The following is a 19,158-nucleotide window of genomic DNA, read 5'->3' as shown; positions in this document are numbered from 1 at the left end:
CACACACACACACTCACTCACAATACATCCCTACACACACACACACACACATCCACTCACAATACATCCCTACAAACACACACACACACACACACACAGACACACACACACACACACACACCCTCCCCCATGCGTCTCTTTCAGACTAGGCGCGCCTCCGAGGGCTGGATTGAATGGGAAAGAAAGGGCTCGTCTTTGTCACTAATCCTCCCCTCCTTCAGGCGAGCCAAGCTTCTTCCGGGTCAGCGACAATCCCCGCCGAGCCCCTCGGGCCCCCGGCCCCCGGCCCCGCTAGCCCCGGAGCGCGCCGGGGCCAGGTCGCCGCCGCCCGCAGGTTGCGGGCGGGGAGGAGGGCGAGGCGGAGGGCGGGCGGCGCGGGAGTGGGGGAGGGAGGGCGGAGGGAAGGAGGGGAAGGCAATCCGAGGAGGAGGAGGAGGAGAGCGCAGCCTCCCGCAGCTGGCGAGGAGAATGGGAGTGCGGGACGACAGACCGCCGCGGGGTGTCACGGCCGCGGCCGAGCTCTCCAGGCGCGGGGCCGGCGCCCGCCGCGTTTAAACCCGGGAGGGCGCGGCGGCGCCGGGCGGCGGCCGAATGGAGAGGAAGGGCTCGGCGGCCGGAGCCAAGGGGAACCCGAGTCCGCCCGCGGCCGGCGAGGCGCAGCGGCCCCAGCCGCCGCTGTGCGTCCCGGGCGGCGGCGGCGGCGGCGGAGGGACCCCGGCGCGGGGCCAGGCTGGGGCGGCGGCCGAGCCCGCCGAGTTCATCCGGCGCGCGCACGAGTTCAAGAGCCAAGGGGCGCAGTGCTACAAGGATAAGAAATTCCGCGAAGCCATCGGCAAATACCACCGGGCGTTGCTGGAGCTGAAGGGGCTGCTGCCGGCCGCCGGGGAACGGGAACGGGACTCGCGCGGGGCCTCCCCGGCCGGGGCCCCCAACCCCGGCCGCCTCTCGGAGGAGCAGAGCAAGACGGTGGAAGCCATCGAGATCGACTGCTACAACAGCCTGGCAGGTGAGCTGCACCGCGCCGCGCCGCGCCGCGCTCCCGGCCCCTCCTTCCTCTGCCCTCCCCGTCTCCAGCCCGGAGCTGGTTCCTATGCTCCGGCCCCCGTCCTCCGGTCACCGCGCCGCGCCCCGCACTCCCTCGCGGGGACCGTGCCGCTCCGGGAAAGAGAACCCGGGAGGGGGGGGCGCTTTGGGGAAAGTGTGACTTTTAGGATTAAACCTTCTGAAACTCGTGGTCATCCCGCATTCCTCCCCCGCATCCTCGTAAATCTCGCCTATAAATAGCTGGACAGACAGATGGGGGACCCAGCCGGCCTGGCGGCGAGTGCTGCTACTACTGCTCACCAGTGGACCCGGGTCCAAATGCGGGAAGCAGCACCCGGGGTGGGCCACCCGCACCCACCGCATGCCCAGTGGCTGCTGGCCCCGGGGATCGTTGGCACCAGAGCTGGCCCTCACCTTCCCCCCAGCTGACCGCATCTCTGAGTCAAGTCCTTGCCCGAGTCCCTTTGGCCCCAGTGGCAAAGGGCAGTTTGCTACGATGCTTTCAGCATCTCAAGCAAAATGGATTCCAAAATGCACTTTCTTCTCTCCGAGCTCTGCTGGGGCTTTGGTTGCCAGGTGAAGAGAGCAATCTCAAAGGGAAACTAGTTCAAGGTTGGGCTTGAGCTGTGCTACATTCTCGCCCCCCGCCTCCCACTCCGTGTAGCACTGATTCTCACACCAGCTGACTGCTAGGCTTTGAGGAAAAGGGAGTCCTTTTATTGGGAAAAGAAATTCCCGAGTACACTTTGGAGATTAAGGTCAAAGTCGGGCATTTTTAAAAATTAACTTCGGCACAGGAAATTTTAAAGTCTCTAAAAACAGAGGAGTCTGGGTCATTCCAGGGCCTTCCTGAGAGAAGGTGGAAGAGGTTGCCAGAGGCCTTATATTCGCAAAGCACTCTTTGGTCTTCTCCCACCCCATCTAGTGGGATTTGGGAATGATCCACCTCCTCTGATCAAATTAAAGGCCATCACTCCTGGTCCCTAACCCTTGAAGTTGCCCAAACTCTTTAGCTCTGCACAGTTGGGGCAGAGTTAGGCGAGGAGAATGGGTGTGGCTGGGGATGGTGGATTTGTCTGAAGCCCAGACAGTTGAGGGATGAAAAATATATGTGGATAATTGTGCTCTATTTCGGAGTGCCAGTCAGCTCTGTTCCCTTGAATGCCTCTAGTGCCAGCCTACCTCTGCTTCCATAAGGCCATACCCAGTGTCATCTTTAATCAGGCAGAGCCAGGCACTTTGAAATTTGTTGAGTAGTTCGCAAACATGAAGGACTAATAACAACAGTTGTCGTAGCAACGGTGGGGATGGCGCTGTGAGAGCAGTCCTACTGCTGAGTGCAGCAGGTAAAGTAGTGGTGATGTGGCACAGATGTATTTCAGTCAGCCACAAGGCATGCAGTGATGCCCTTCCTTTCCCGCAAGTCTCTGGCATATTCACTACTGCCTGATGAACGTAAAGGGCAGAGTGGCCATGGGTGCAGAAATCACTAATGCAGTGATTTCAGAGTGGCAGTAGAGTCTTCTATTTAGTATTTTCCATGGGCATTCTAGGGTTGCCCCTCACCCCATGCTTTTGGCTGCCAGCCTATGGCTAGCACAGCCTACCTTCTACCCCAGAAGGGGTTACATGTCCATGGTGAAACTAAAGCTGTGTCTTCCTTGGTCAGGCCAGCCCAGTGGGCGGGGCTAAGATCTGAACAGTTCCTCCACCTCCACGCCCACCCCCCCCCCCCCACACTCTGGAAAACTTTAGTGGTGAGAGAATGGAAAGTAGCAAGGGCAGATTTCCCCCTCTGCTGCTTGTTCCAGTGCTCGCCACTTATTAATATTCATAATTTATGGATTGCAAAAGTAATGCATGCCTATCAAATGTATTTTCTTGTAGAAAATGCAAAATTACCTATGGTCACAACAACCTAAAGAAATCCATTGTGATATATTTCCTTCCTGTATCTTTTTCTTTACTTAAATGTAAACTGTTTACAAAGTGAAGGACCTCCTGCATCCTGTTTTTATGCCCAGTCGCCATTGTATCAGAGCATTTTTTACATTTCACTAAAATCTTTTTGTGAAGATTATTTTCAAGGGCAACCTAAAATTTTTAAATACGTGTTTACAATGATCATTTGATGGAAAGAGGAAGAAGTATGGTCCCTATTATTGTTGTTAGGACCAGAGCAATGCAGTGTGGCCTGTAAGATAACCTTTCCCCCTGTGCCTGATTGAAGGGAAGAGATAGCAACTGCAAGTTTGTTCTGGCAAAAAGGCAACTGGCCCTTCCATCCGGGCTGCAGTGCTGGCTGAGCAACCCAGTGGGCTCCAGGTAGGAACAGTCTGAAGATGTTGGTCCTCTAGCTCAGAAATACCTGGAGGATTAGGCCATGTTGCTAAGGGCATTTCAGCACCAAACAAAAACTGTTGTGAGGCTTCTGGAGGAAATCTAGGTTCAGGGGGTCCTTGCACTCTGCATTGAAGGCCCCAAGAGAACAGCAAGTGGGCAGTTAGAATCTGCTAGGAGATATTTGCCTAAAAATCCATTTGGATGACTTGAGGTAACCATTTGAAGGGTATGCAGGCAATTTTCAAGGTGCTTGTGGTTGTGGTCTGTTTTGGCTTAGAGTTTCCTTCTGATTAGTAGGGAACTGGCCAATGGTGGAAGACTTCTCGATTTGATTGTGCGTGTCTTATTCTCTAAGAAATTCAAGGGAAAAGATGGGCAGCATCTTCTTCCTTCAGAATTTCTAATGATTTTGATACAATGATTAGAAAAGATATTCTGACCTGCCAGGGGAGGTGTAGACATGTAATTCTTACCAAGGCTACAAAAGAGGCATATACTGGCCAACTGATGGACTCCCATTGACCTCGAACAAGACACAGGACTCCCCTGAGGCCTTGGAATGTTCTGTGCAAAACCTCTTGAAAGACAGAGCCTTTTGCTTTACATCTGTTCCTGTGGGATTGTGAGGGCCCCAGCTGGGATGTGATCAAAAGGTTGTAATGCATGACTTTGTGGGTATTTTCAAATGATGTTCAAGACTCAGATGCCCACAGTGGAGATGAGTGCTGACAGGCCATGGCATTGAATCTGAAGGCTAGATGAGAGTCAGCTTAAGCCCCTATTCCTGGCACACCCTGTGACTTTGTATAAGTTCCTTCCACATCATTTTATGTCCATCTTCCTATCTATTTAGAGCTATGTTTTGGGGGGCAAGTATTTGTTTTACCAAAGGGGCAGGTAATTTCTATTGAATTAAAAGTCCCAGGACAGGGGAATGACACGGCCTAAATAAGTCACACCTGAAAAAGGCCTGGATGAGAGTCAGTTTTATCAGTACTTTTTCATCTTCAAGCCATAGAACTGGAGCCAGCTACATAATTTGTGGGGCCCAATGGAAAATGAAAATGTGGGGCTCCTTCTTCAAAAAAGCAGGAGAAAATTGTCCTTAGAGGTCTTAAAAGATAAAGCTTTTCCCCTTTCTTTCATGGTCTCTCTCAACATGGTGTTTTTATCTGCTACTTAATGTCATTATGAGAAAGTTATAGTTTTAAAGGATTGGCATGAATTTACCATTCATCTTTATAGTGTGCAGTGCCAGTTTTAAGTGGAAATACAAGAGCACTTAACTGGTATGTGGAATCACGTAAGTTCCACAATTCACGTTTTGCAGTTTGTACATGCATATGTAGTTTATTCCTACTGGAACTGTGGAAATGCTGACAAAATGAACTCAACTGCTTTTATTTCACTTTTTATATGCATACTTTTTTTTGTGCACTCTTTACCAATCTTGCCTTTCTGATGAGTAAGGAAAGGAAAGGGAGCTATTCCTTACTCCCACCCAAATCTTTCCTTCTCTGTCATCATTTTCTGCCTAAGTGGTTGGCTAGCACAGGGAAGTAACTTAAGCAAGAAAGGATAAGCTGGGGTTTTAGGTTATTTGTGTTTCTTAGAGCACTGTTGCTTCCTTTCTGCATTTGAAGCAATCTCTGGGTTGAATGGAAAGCCTGGCCTCTTTGGGCTGTCAGTGTATGTGCTTAATTAGTTATAGACCAAGCACCCTTACCTTATGCTTGTTGAACTCCCCTTCATTGTGGAACCGCTATATGCTTATGGGGCATTGTGAATGCTGGGTACTACGTGGGGCTTCAAAGAGTGTGTGTGCCTCTCTTCTGATCATGTTCATGCTCCATTATCCCATGGGGCTTCACTTACAAAAGAAAGAAAGTGAAGTTGCTCAGTTGTGTCCGACTCTTTGTGACCCCATGGACTGTAGCCCACCAGGCTTCTCCGTCCATGGGATTTTCCAGGCAAGAGTACCGGAGTGGATTGCTATTTCCTTCTCCGGGGATCTTCCCGACCCAGGGATTGAACCCAGGTCTCCGGCATTGCAGGCAGACACTTTACTCTCTGAGCCACCAGGGCAGGCTTCCAAGACATAGTTTCAAAGATAAAATAAGAATTTCAAGAAGTCAACAGCAGAGCATTAAATCAAATACATGGACCTTCTGAACATGGGTCCTATGTGACTGTACCCTTGAAGCCACCCCACAATGGGACACCAGTAGATGACTGAGTGCGTGCATCTAAGGTGGACAAAATTAGATACAGACTCTGAGGCAGATTCTAAGACAAAAGGTACCTGACAGAAATCGGTGTGGGAACCAAAGGACTGAGCATGAAGATGGATAAATTACGAATGCAAGGACTCAGTTGTTAAAAGAAGAGGTCAAGAGCTAGAGACAAGCAGTTAACCTGGTAACCAGAAGATGAGTTGTTGGGATAAGAACTGGCAAAGGAAGGGGAAAGAAGAGAGGGGTTTCATGGTAAGATGCTCAACCAAGATCTTGCCATATGGATGAGAGAGCTTGACCCACCAAGCCATTGTTGACCCGAGGCTGGTCCTCAGGCAGCCCCTTGACCAATAAATCTTAAGCCTGTAAACATGGCTTCAAAGTTCATCTTCCAAGAAAGAATATGAGAATTTAAACTTGTAGAATGCTTTCAAGAAAAGAATATGCCAAATGTAGACTTCAGGCTGAGTTTCTAAAGTGGATTCTGAAGTTCCTTAGTTTACCTACAAAAGTAATGAGTTGGATGGCTCGTAGCCAGCAACTCTCTAGGACATCTTGAAATAAGAGTCCGTACAGCCAAAATGCAAGGGAGTGCCCCATCCAAGGCATGGGGACTCACTGCAGGGTGGACTGGAAGGCCAAGATGTGGAGCAGCCAGAAACTGTCCCCAGAGCTTCACAGGTTGGGAGTGACCCGTGAGATGGAACATTCTCTCCTGCCAGCTGTTTTCTTTCATCACCAGGTTGTGCCTCCTTCATACAACTAGGATGAAAACCCAGTGTTTCAACCAACCAACCAGCAATTTCCTAATTTCCAGATATTTGGCTTTGGAAAATCAGATGTCCCTGCTGGGACCAGATTGTCACTAAGACAATACTGTGGTCCATTCCCAATCACATAGCAGCAGCCACAGCTCTAGCATGGACAATGTACCAGACATTAAAAAAGCCAAAGATAAGGGAATTTGCTGGTTGTCCAGTGGTTAGTATGTGGTGCTTTCACTGCCAGGGACCAACGTTCCATCCCTGGCTGGGAAAGAGATTCTGCGAGCCATGCTATATGAGATGTGTGTGTTAGTGGGGAAGGTACTTAAAAAAAAAAAAAAAAAGGCCAAAGATAATACTACATAAGATTAAAAGAGTTTATGGGCTTCCCATGTGGTGCTAGTGGCAAAAAATATGCCTGCCAGTGCAGGAGACGAAAGAGACCTGGGTTTGACCCCTGTGTCAGGAGGATCCCCTGGGAGGAGGGCATGGCAACTCACTCCAGTTTTCTTGCCTGGAGAATCCCATGGACAGAGGAGCTCTGGCAGACTACAGTCCATACGGTCGCAAAGAGTAGGACATGACTGATGCCACTTAGCAGGCACATACGGTCTTCCTCATGGATTTCATATGGCCTTGAAATTATTATTAGCAGGGTAAAACTCATTATCTTCCTTTTATGCATACATACACATTTTCATATCAGCAATGAAATGATACCATGTCTGATAGGACTCAAAACCAACAGTTCCCAAATTTTATAATAAACTATACTGAAAAATTATAAAATATATGTATCCGAATCACTTTGTCATACACCTGAAACTAACACATTTGTAAATCAACTATACTTCAATTAAAGAAAAAAAAGGAAGCAGAATGTGATGTGTGGTGCCAAGGAGAGTTGACTTGAACCTGAAGAGTCCTGGGTTGAAATGTATCCAAGTGGACCTTCTCTTCTTGTTCAGCCAAAAGGAGTTTAAAACAGCACTCAAATTACAGACAACATTACACAGAGGAAGACTGTGGAGCAAAGGTTTCCCTTTCACCGTGTGTCTGTGTGTAAAAAATGAAAGTGCTAAGGAAGTGCTAACTAGCTAGCTTGAGAGTTATGTAAAATCAGAATTATGATTTTGGATTTGGATATGACCCTTACAGTGGTGTGTGAATTTCCTTGTCAACATCACCACCTTGTCATCAACATGAGCTTAGACACTTCCAAAAATAGGGATACTTACCACTACCTAAAGTGACTTATTTAGCAACCACCACCACAAAACAATAGCTACAATGATGATAACAGTCACAACAACGGCAGTAAAGACTACCGTGATGGGCCCAGTTTCTGGCATCCAGTAGATTTTCCATGAATATATTTGAAAGGAATGAAAATGCTTATCCTAGCATTTGTCTCATATTAAGGATCCAAGAAATTCAAACATTTCATTAATATTAATTGAGCAACTAATAGGCGCTAGACACTGGGGTTGAGAGCTGGGTACACAGACAAGGTCACTGCCTTTCATGAACTTACATATATGCCTATCTAACTCTGAGACAGAAAATCCAAGCTTAGAACAGTTAAGTCCCTTGCCCATGGTCACATAGTAGTATATGGCAAACTGGAATTTCTCATCTGCCAGGTCTCTAATTTGAAAGCCTATAATTCTAAACACTCACCCCACAGCCTCCATCTTTAGAAGTTTCTTTCTTAGGTACAAAAATTTGCCTCCTTGAAATTTCTATCAATCCATTCGTATTCTATCTACCTTTTGAAGCAACACAGAATACATCTCATCAGTGTACCAAGGAAAAGCCTTGACATTTTTAGGGCAACTCGCTTGCCCATCCTCCAGTCTTGTCTTCTGTTAAGTTATTCCTTTTTTTATTTTAATGGAAAAAAAGTCACTACTTTTTTTTTTTTATTACCGTGATGTGCCTTGTATGTTTAGGATTCCCATTTCATGACCATCCTGGGTGGTTAAGGGGAAAGTGTCCTATATATACTCTGTACCAGGTTCTGTGTCACTAGGAAGGAGACTTGAATTTATGTGGACAGAGAGGAATGAGAATTTGATGAGTCACAATTTCTAATGAACCTGTTATGCCCCTCTCTCCAGAGTGTGTAAATTCTAGTTAAGAGGTCTTGAGAAATTCAAGTGGATCTGTTAAGAGTAGGAATTAATTTCAGCCATTACTTCTTCAGTGATCAGTTTTGTGACCCACTAGAAGAGGAACATCTGGACTTGTCCAAATGCATTACTGCAGACCTGGTCAGTTTTAATGTCATGAGAGTAATGATCGCATCATTTAAAAATATGTTCTGGTTTAAGTGCTAAATGAGATTGGACACAATATTATTCTGTGTGCCATGGAACATTTGCTCTCCTAACATCCTCTAAAGTAGTATTTATTTTTAAGTTTGTGTTTTTGTGACTGACTGATAAGTTCTAACTTTGGGAGCCAAAATCTCCTGTCCCAGGAAACAAAAACAACCCCTCCCCCAAACCCAGCAGTAAGCAATCCAGTTGGCCCTGTGTCTAGTGGGGCGGGAACTGAAGGAGACTCATGTGACAGCTGGTGGCACATTCACTACATACGTGAACTTAATCTGGTCACAAGACCTCTAGTCTTGAGTTTCCTCACTTGCTAAATGGGTATAATCATGCCAGCTTAACTCACAGGGTAAGGGTGAGAAGCAAGAAGATAATGTATGAATGTACTTTATAAACTATAAAGTATTGAAGTATAAGTTATCCTTTGAAGTGAATGGGGGTGTTTAGAAGAAAGACAAAAGAATAGGAAAAAGAACTGGGGGGCTTCCCTGGTGGCTCAGTGGTGGAGAGTCCGCCTGCTAATATGGGAGACACGGGTTCAATCCCTGGTCTGGGATGATCCCACGCACCACCCATGTGGTGGGCAACTGGGCCCATGCACCACAACTCTTGAGCCTATGTTCGAGAGCCTGGGAGCTGCAATTAATGAGCCCATGTGCCACAACTACTGAAGCTCAAGTGCCCTAGAACCCATGCTCTGCACCAAGAGAGGCCTCCACCACAGTGAGAAACCTGTGCACCACAAATGGAGAGTATCCCCTGCTCTCTGCAACTAGAGAAAAGCCATGCAGGAATGAAGACCCCATACAGTCAAAAATAAATGAAATTATTTTTTAAAAAAAGAAGTGAGGGCAATACCATGGTGGTCCAGTGTCTAAGACTCTATGCTCCCAATGCCAGGGGACCCAGGTTTGATCCCTGGTCAGGGAACCAGATCCCACAGGCCACAGTGAAGACCTGGTGCAGCCAAGTAAATAATATATAGAAATAAAATAGAAAGAAATAAGAAGTGGGAACTGCCCAGTGAAGGAAATTCCCACTAATTCTTACAATTTTAAAAGGGATCCTTGAATAGTATCCCTAGTAGATACTAGGAAAACTCTCTTGATGCATGGTTTCTACATTCAGTATCTATCCCATTTTGTTTCAAACACACACACTCAAATGATTCCCCGAATGCAGGTCAACCACAAAAAGGAAAGCACTTGCTAATAAAACAAAAGTGTTTCTGATGAGAAGAATGTGACCACCGTTCTTTGCAGGCCAAGTTCCCCCACTTGTCTTCAGACATCCCCATCGAGAACACAGCAGAAGTGTGACTTGATGGAGTGATACGGACAGCAAGTTCTGTCTCTCACTGGTCAGCTGCCTGGAATCAAAGGATCTTGCCTCAAGTTTTCTGACGTCCGAGGGTTGGAGTCCAGAATCTTGGAGGTCCTTTCCAGCTCTGCCAAGAATAATTCTCCATTCTTTCTGAACTGGGTGGCCATTACCGAGAATGGGAGAGTTCTGTGTGGACGGATAGGAACCAGTCTCCAAAATCTATCATTATGTGAAAAGGCAGGGGTTTCCCTGGTGGTCTAGTGGTTAAGAATCCATATCCAATGCAGGGGACACAGGTTGAGATGGCCCGAGATGATTCCACATCCCACGGAGCAACTAAGCCCATGGACCACAACTACGGAGCCAGTGCTCTAGAGCCCACGAGCTGCAACTACTGAGCCCATATGCAGAACTAGTGAGCCCACCTGCTGCAACTATTGAAGCCTCCACGCCTAGAGCCTGTGCTCTGTCACCGGAGAAGCCACCGCAAAGAGAAGCTACCGCACTGCAACCAGAGAGTAGCCCCCGCTCGCCACAACTAGCGAAAGCCTGCATGCAGCAACGAAGACCGAGCTCAGCCAAAAATAAATAATAAATAAAAATCTTTTTTAAAAAAAGGCGGAATGCAGATCAGTGTTTAAAAAGTATAAACTAGCCTCAGCATATACACTAGTGCAGTATTTGCTTTCAAGAAGATTATCTGAAATTATGCAAGTGAAGCTGTTCATGTGAATACAGAACTGGACATTTTTCCTTTTCTTTTTGATGATTATGACTTCATTGTTTTTAGAGCAATTAAAGGTTTATAGACCTGGAGAAGGGAATGGCAACCCACTCCAGTATTCTTGCCTGGAGAATCCCATGGACAGAGGAGCCCGACAGGCTGCAGTCCATGGGGTCGCAAAGAGTCGGACCTGACTGAGCGACTAACCCTAAAGATTTATAGCAAAACTGAAGGTAAGGAGCAGAGATTTCTCATATACTGCCTGCTCCCATACATGCCTAGCCTGCCCTGGAGTGGTACGTTTGTTACAGAATCTGTGTTGACCCAGCACGATCACCAAAAGTCCATGGTTTTCTTCGAGGTTCTCTCTCCTGTTGTACATTCTGTGGATTTAGACAAATGTATGATGACATGTCCCTGTCACTGTGGTACCATACAGAGTGCTTTCCCTGCCCTTAACATCCTCTGTGTGCTTCCTCTTCATCTCTTAACCACCCCAACTCCTGGCATCCACTGACCTTTTTACTGTCGCCATCGTTTGCTTTTTCCAGAATGTCCTATAGTTGGAATCATACAGTGTGTAGCCTTTTCAGTCTAATTTCTTTCACTTAGTCATATGCATTTAAGGTTCCTCTGTGTTCCTTTTTTAACTTTTTCTTCTAAATCTTTCTATAGTGTATGACTTTTCTAAGTATATGCATTATTATATTTATTTTTAACGAAAAACGATGACGGGATTATCTGTGTGGAAAGATTATGCATAGTTTTGCTTCTTTTATTTTCCCCCTAAAAAAAGCCCACCTTATACACGCGATTTTTAATGCTGTTCTGGATATTACCAGTCTTGTCTAATCATGTCAGAATGTGACACATAAGATGTCAAGCAAAATTATCCCAAGCCCCAAACTTTCTCTTATTATCCCATCTTATGACTTATCCTTTCTGCAGTGCCCACCACCCGAGAGCACACACAGGGCTAGGTCCTGGCAGCATGGTACCCTCACAGCAGGGGGATGGATGCCCTTCTGCACTCAGTAACGCATGAGTGATGGTGTGAATCTGCTGGTGAGAAAGGGAAGAAAGTTGAGTCAGAGCTTGTGATACAGACTGGTCCTGAGCATTCATGATGTGCCTCTGGTGTGGAGGAAGGGACCGTATGGGTGGTCTATGACCAAGATTCTTTTCAGCCCCTGAGTCTAGGAAATCCTGCCCCGTCAGTAGCTCAGACACAGCACCCGGAAGGAAGCTCACTCACTCATCAGATCCTTATTGGATGCTTGCCATGGCTGTTCATAGCCCAAATCTCAAATCCACCGTGTTCTCCTCAAAACATGGCACGGGGTTGTGGGAGCAGGGTTCTCATTTAGACTCTGCTGCTCACTTGCACTGTAACTTGGGAAAGGTCACATCACTCCAAGCCTCAGTTTCCTCATATGTAAACAGCAGGGTGTTGGGTCAGATGCCTTCCAAGTCCCCTTTCAGAAATGTTGAGCTGTCTAGGATTTTGAAAACTGTCTAGTACCCCCCACCCCACCCCCTTCTAGCCTCTCTCTCTTCTGGAAGCAAGCAGATTTAGAAAGGAAACAGGAAACAAGCTGTCTTTTGTTCTAGTTTACTGATACGTGCTGACAAATAGGCATGAAAGATCTCAACCAAGATTTCCAAGGTAGCCTTGCACATGTGAAGGTAAACCAAAATAAAGGAACCCACAGTCTCGCAGAGTGATAGAATCAGACAGAGGGTCTCTGAGAGAAACCAGAGTGGGGTTGGAAGCCTCTGTAAAATATTAATTACCTGGGCCCTGGAATCTAAAGTGATGGCATCAGATATTACCTATTGCTGCTAGATCTTCTCAGACTATTCAAAAATTCAGACTTTGATTCTTAGCAGGCCATCATTCACCCTATGAAATCTGGCAAAACTAGCTACATTAGACCTGGAAGTTCTGATGGAGCAGGTAAAAGGCTTTTAAGAAATGAGCTGGCAGTGGCAGGGCCAAGCGTTTCAGGGAACAGTTGCTAGCTAAGCTGTAGCATCTCAGAGAGTTGCTACCCTCGGCTTAAGACTGGAGAGCTCTGAGGAGTCTCGGCCAGGTCCTGAGCACATCTGGACCAGGATGTGCTTCTGGGCATATTGCTTGTGCGGAGTCAGAACTTAGCTCCTTTCTCAAATGGCCCTGAACCTCAGGTTGCAGATGCCACTTGGTCATTGGAACTTGTGTCTCTGACACCTCGAGGGAGAGAAAGGCTGTGTCCCTGTGTGTGCCAGTGAAAATGGGGGGGTGGGGAGAGAGGAAGAAAGGAGCACAGAGGAACAGGCAGGCAGCAGACTTAGACCCCAGAAAACCTAAGAGCAAGGAGGCCTAATGGAGAGGAACTTTACTTAGCAAAAGAGGGTCTGGCTTTGACCCCTGACTTCCCATCTACTCCTCCATTAACCTTGGTACAGTCCCCATCTTGACAAGCTTCTGTTTCCATTATAGCATGCGAGCAATAATATGCACCAGATCGGACTGTGATGATTGAAATTAAAAGATACATGCATGCATGTCCACTACAGTGCCTGGCACGTAATTGATGCTTAATAGATGGTGGCTATGTGTAAATCTAGTTTCTCTGGTGGCTCAGGAGGTAAAGTGTCTGCCAACAATGCGGGAAACCTGGGTTCAATGCCTGGGTCAGGAAGATCTCCTGAAGAAGGAAATGGCAACTCACTCCAGTGTTCTTGCCTGGAAAATCCCATGGATGGAGGAGCCTGGTAGGCTACAGTCTATAGGGTCACAAAGAGTCTGACACAACTGAGCGACTTCACTTTCACTTTCATGTGTAAATCTAACTCCTACTCCAGTAAGTACTATCGCAGGAAAGTGTGCAAGAGGGGAGGACAAAGGACTCAGCAAAGGAGACTGGGGGAATATGGGAAGCAAGTGAGCAAAAGAGGGGTCAGGGCAAGTTTCAGCTCTTAAGTGTCTGCAGGGCTGAGGAGGTGAGCAAGATGTGAACCGGCAGCCTTTGGTGTGGGTGTTTCCTATCTGGGCCCGCGAGGCTGGGTGAACGATAATCCACCAGGCTTCCTCTGAAAGGCAGCTGATCTCCTGCAGGCCCAAGGGCCATGGGGCCCCTAAGGTTTGTGCCTGCTTCCATTTTCTCAGGGTTTAAGTCAAGCCATTGACTTGTAACATTTACAAACTGCTGGGTTCTAGGCAGACGTGTCTCTGGCCTGAGATTGTGTGGGCAAATAAGCTTCAGATAGACAATGTCTGTTCTCCGCCCTGTCCATCCTCCGCCCCAGGATTCCCTGACCCGTTCTTTGAACTGAACTAGCAGGGAAAGAACTTCGGACTCTCTCACAAGTCAGACCAGTTCAGAGAAGAGAAGATTCGTGCTGTGATCTGCTGGGTTCCCTGGGGAGCTTCGCAAGCAAGAAAGCGGGACTGATGGGCCGGGGAGAGGAGGCTGTGGAGGAAGTCGAGGCCCCTGGGAGAGGGAGAGGGAGAGGGTGCTAAGCCAGCAGCCTGTGCCCGCTCTGCCTGTTCTCTGGTGCCCTGTGTTGGAGCCAGCTTACTGAGCTGCCTTCCTCTGTCAGAGGAGGAAAGCCCCTGGGCTTGATCAGGGGTCCTGGGAATAAAAGCCCTTGCAGGCGTGTTTCTTGGCATGCGTGCTAAGTCATTTCAGCCACGTCTGACTCTTTGCAACCCCATGGACTGTACCCACCAGGCTCCTCTGTCCATGGGATTCTCCAGGCAAGAATACTGGAGTAGGTTGCCATGCCCTCCTCCAGGGGACCTTCCTGACCCAGGGCTCAAACCCACGTCTCTTAAGTCTCCTGCATTGCAGGTGGGTTCTTTACCACTAGTGCCACCTGGGAAGCCCTGTTTCTTGGAGCCTCCCTTTAATCCCAGCTTACAGGCACTCCTCTGCCATGATGCCTCGGGTCCTCTTATAATCCTGGATCTCTCCAGATGGGCACTTCTCGAACAGGCAGTGCTTTCTGCTCAGGAAACCCTTCAGCAGCCTTCACTGCATCTCTCCTCCCAGGGTCTCCCCCTGCTCTCTTTGAGGACATAATGGGCAGAAGTGATTTCTTAAAAAAAATAAAATCACAGTTGATGAGGGTATTCTAAAAAAAGATCATTTCTCCCCTAAGAGGAACTCTGATGCCTGTTAGTACAAATTCTTCCCCCTGATACACACACGCACACATTTATTTATTTATTTTTTCCCACAAGATTTGGGTTGTACTTGGTTGTGCAATGTTTGGGTTGCACAAATGTTAACAAGTTTTTCCACCAATGTTTTCCACTAAAAACATTTTTCAATGTCATTATCTGTTTTTCTACAGCATGATTTTAATGTCCATGTCATGTTCTTATAACAACGCCCCCGTTATTTATTTAACCAGTCTCCTACGGGTGGATCTATAAGTTATTTCCAACACTTCACTAACATGCACAGTGCTGCCACAGAGAAGCCACAGAAGTGTTCTTTCTGCTACATGTGTGCCTGTTAACTAACATCCCCAAACATACCTGGTGTCATGGAAGAATGGCGGGAGAGATGATCAGAAGAGGAGAGGTGTTTTTTAAAGTCTAGAACGAGTACAGGATGGCATTTTGGCTTCTGAGATTCTTTTCCCCCATCCTGATTCAGAATTCCTGCTGATGGACATGACGTGGGTACTTGGCCAGAGCTGACAAGATAAAGATAACCTGAGGCAGTGGGTTTCTTCTGAATATATCTGGGTATATACCCATCATCACATTCCAAATGGCCCAACTGGTTCTTTCAGAGTCCACTTCTAACCCAAGACAGGGTGTGAATGAAGACAAACAACAATCCTGTCCTACCTTCTTCCTCCTGCTCACTCCTCTCTGTGTATATACCACAATGAAGTCATGTAAGAGGTGGGGGCTGGGAATAGGATAACTCGTAAGTAAGGTGCCGTAGCACCCAAGTCTACTTCTTCCTTCATGAACAGGAGCACGTGACAGGCAACAGAAGGCTGAACTGACCTCAGACTTTGACATGACAACTCTTGAGCAGATTCCAATATCCACCACAGGGTTTCCCAACCTCCTCTAAATGCCTGATGACCTGAGGTGGAACTGATGTAATCATAATAGAAATAAAGTGCACAATAAATGTAATGCATTTGAAACATCCCGAAACCACTCCCCCACCCCCAACCCCCACCCAGCGAAGTCCAAGGAAAAATTGTCTTCCGTGAATCTGGTCCCTGCTGCCAAAGAGTTTGGAGACCTTAATGGACTGTCAACACAAGACTGTCAACATAGCCTTTAGCTTATAAGATTTTAGAGTGGCTCTTCTGCTTGCCACTTTGTAAGCCAGGTACTGGTCAACAAGGGTGAATAAGAATATAAACTCCCTGAAGATACCAATATCTTTTTAATATCTCCATTTCTTTATGAAGCCCTGGCACAGCCTGTGGTGAATGAGTTCTCATCAAATAAGTTTATGAAGAGTCTGTACCTAGGATTGTACAGTGATCGTGAGAGGCGTGCAGCAGCCCTTGAACACTGGGGGCATCCATCTGAAGAATACAAAGGGCAGGGGAAAAGGGCAACTTGGGAATGGTGAAAAGAAGAGACCTCCAAAAATAATGTTACTAAAACAAAATGAAAGAAACACTTGGCAATGTTTATTTGAATCCAGGGCAAGCATGTGCTAGAACTGGAAAAATACAAGGTCAGAAATTAATATGAATGGACTCCTAGGAGATTTATCCCATGAGATAAAGCCAAATGACTCTGGTCGTGAGAGCAGCATCAGCAGTAGTGGGGGAACTCTGCCTAGGTGCCAGGGAGGGCAATTGTGGTGTGAATGAAGATACGGCCACTTGAAGGGCACTGGCTCCCTTAGTCAGCCAGCTTCCCATTGTCATAGGTTCTCAGTGCCTTAGACTGGGAAAAGACCTTTGGGGATCTGTGAGTCTAGGTCTCTTTACCCACCAGAGCCAATGTGGACTTGGGCTTAGACAATGCTGGCTCTTTTTCTAAAAATCAAATGGCCCTAGTAAATCACTTAGCTTCTTTCAGCCTCAGCTCTTAGACGTAAGACTCATAAGACCTGTTTTCCCAGAGTCACTGTCAAGGTCAAATGAGTCGTGAAACACTATACAAATGTTTGGTATTGCTACTTACTGAGAATACAATGTATGTAAAACCAGTATGATATAGTTTTTCTGTGTGGGGTTTTAAAGATGCCCTACACATGCTTGTCTGGAAGGCAAAGAAGAAGGGTGTCAAAATAGCTACAGTGATGGGCATGAGCTGAGTCTCTGGCTGTGAAAAATGATTTCATTCTTTGGAAAATGAAAGGGTCCACTTAATGATCATACCTGTAGATCTGGCTTCATTAGAAAAAGACCTCCCTACATGTTCTGTCGACTTGCACTTTTGGGCTTCCCTGGTAGGTCAGTTGGTAAAGAATCCACCTGCAATGCAGGAGACCTCATTTCAATCCCTGGGCCAGGAAAATCCCCTGGAGAAGGGATAGGCTACCCACTCCAGTATTCATGGGCCTCCCAGGTGGCTCAGACGGTAAAGAATCCTCCTGCAATGCAGGAGACCTGGGTTCAGTCCCTGGGTTGGCAAGATCCCCTGGAGGAGGGCATGGCAACCCACTCCAGTATTCTTGCCTGGAGAATCCTCATGGACAGAGGAGCCTGGTGGGCTACAGTCCATGGGGTCGCAAAGAGTCGGACATGACTGAGCGACTAAGCAGACACACACATGTTCTGTGAAATGGTTACGCTTAGGCAGGGGTGTGCTGTGATTTGTAATTTACAGATTTTAGAAAAATAGTTCTTTCTCAGCAAGTTTGAAAAGAGGGAAATTACCTGATCTTGATAAAAAGCATCTACCGAAGAAACTAAAGCTAACATCATACTAAATGGTAAGAGACTTAGTGCTATCCATGACTCTTCGTAGCAGCATCACTCATAATAACCCAATATTCGAAATGACCCAGCTGTCCTTCAACAAATTAATAGTTTAACAAAGTCTGGTACACTCATACCAGTGAATACTACTCAGCAATGAAAAGGAGTGAACTATCAATGCTTGTAACAGCTTGGATGCATCTCAAGGGGGGTTATGCTGAGTGAATAAAAGCTAATTTCCAACAACTTCATACTATATGATTCCATTTATATAACACCTTGAAATGATAAAATTTAGAAACAGAGAACAGATTACTGCTTGTCAGGGGTGAAAAAGGAGGTGGGCATACAGGAGGGACACTTGATGAAACTGTTCTGTAACAACTTTTGGGGATAGACAGAGGAAACTATGTTTGTGATAATTGGTATAGAACTAACATATACACACAACAGTGTGTGCCAGTCAGCCCTAAAGGAAATCAACCCTGCATATTCATTGGAAGAACTGTTGCTGAAGCTGAAGCTGCAGGACTTTGGCCACCTGATGCAAAGAGCTGACTTATTGGAGAATACCTGATGGCTAGGAAAGCATGATGGCAAAAGGAGAAGGGGGGCACAGAGGATGAGATGGTTAGATAGCATCACTGAATCAATGGACATGAGTTGGAGTAAATTCCAGAAGACAGTGGACAGAGGAGCCTGGTATGCTACAGTCCATGAGGTTGCAAAGAGTCAGACCTGACTTAGTGACTGAGAAACAACAAGGTTGGAATATCTAAATAAGATCTGTGGATTGTATCAGTGTCAACATGATAGTCAATATATTGTACTGTGGTTTTATAAAGATATTCATTGGGGAAACTGGGTAAGCGGTACAAGGGATCTCTGTATTATTTCTTACAAACTGTGTGTGAATCTAAAACTATCTCAGTAAAAATTTGAATGAAAAAATAGTATCATTGGGGTTAGTCTTGCCAGCGGCAGCTAAGATAGATGTTGTTTCAGGAAGAAACCAGAGAAGTGTCACATCGACCCTATTAGTATCACAGTCGACTCTCAATGGAATTGGAGATGCAGGTGGTTTTAGGACATAAAAGAGAGAAGCCTTGGTGGAAACTCCACACTTGGTTTTGTTTGTTTGTTTTTGTCTTTGAATGCAGAGAAACAAGAGGACGAGAGGGTCCTGGAGAGTTACATAGGAAGCTTCCAAATGAGATACATACAGATAAAGTATGCAAATAAAATGAACACAGTCTCCATCAGGGTTCCACAGTTACACCTGACAAGAAGCAGAACTCAAGCCTCAAAGCTGCCTAATGAAGAAACTGAATTAAAATTCCTTATAGGCAGTTGAACATTCTAGGAGAGCACTGTGGGTAATGCTTAAGAGCACAGTCTCAGGTGACGGGTGGCTTAGAATCAATCCCAGCCCTGACAGTTGTTTAGCTTTGTGACCTTTGGCAAGTGACTGAATGTCCTTGGGCCTTGGT

The 19,158-nt window shown here is 46.6% G+C and overlaps 1 protein-coding gene across 1 annotated transcript in view; it reads left to right on the top strand.

The window, feature by feature from the left end:
• The first annotated feature begins 591 nt into the window (after positions 1–591).
• Positions 592–19,158, top strand: part of TTC9 (tetratricopeptide repeat domain 9) — a 31,734-nt gene continuing 13,167 nt past the window's right edge. The window contains exon 1 of the mRNA XM_061156776.1: positions 592–1,006. Coding sequence (XP_061012759.1) covers positions 592–1,006 — 415 coding nt within the window. The remainder of the gene's footprint in view (positions 1,007–19,158) is intronic.

Source organism: Dama dama, chromosome 12 (assembly GCF_033118175.1).
Source record: "Dama dama isolate Ldn47 chromosome 12, ASM3311817v1, whole genome shotgun sequence".
NCBI classification, from domain to species: Eukaryota; Metazoa; Chordata; class Mammalia; order Artiodactyla; family Cervidae; genus Dama; species Dama dama.
This window is presented reverse-complemented; position numbering and strand designations above follow the sequence as displayed.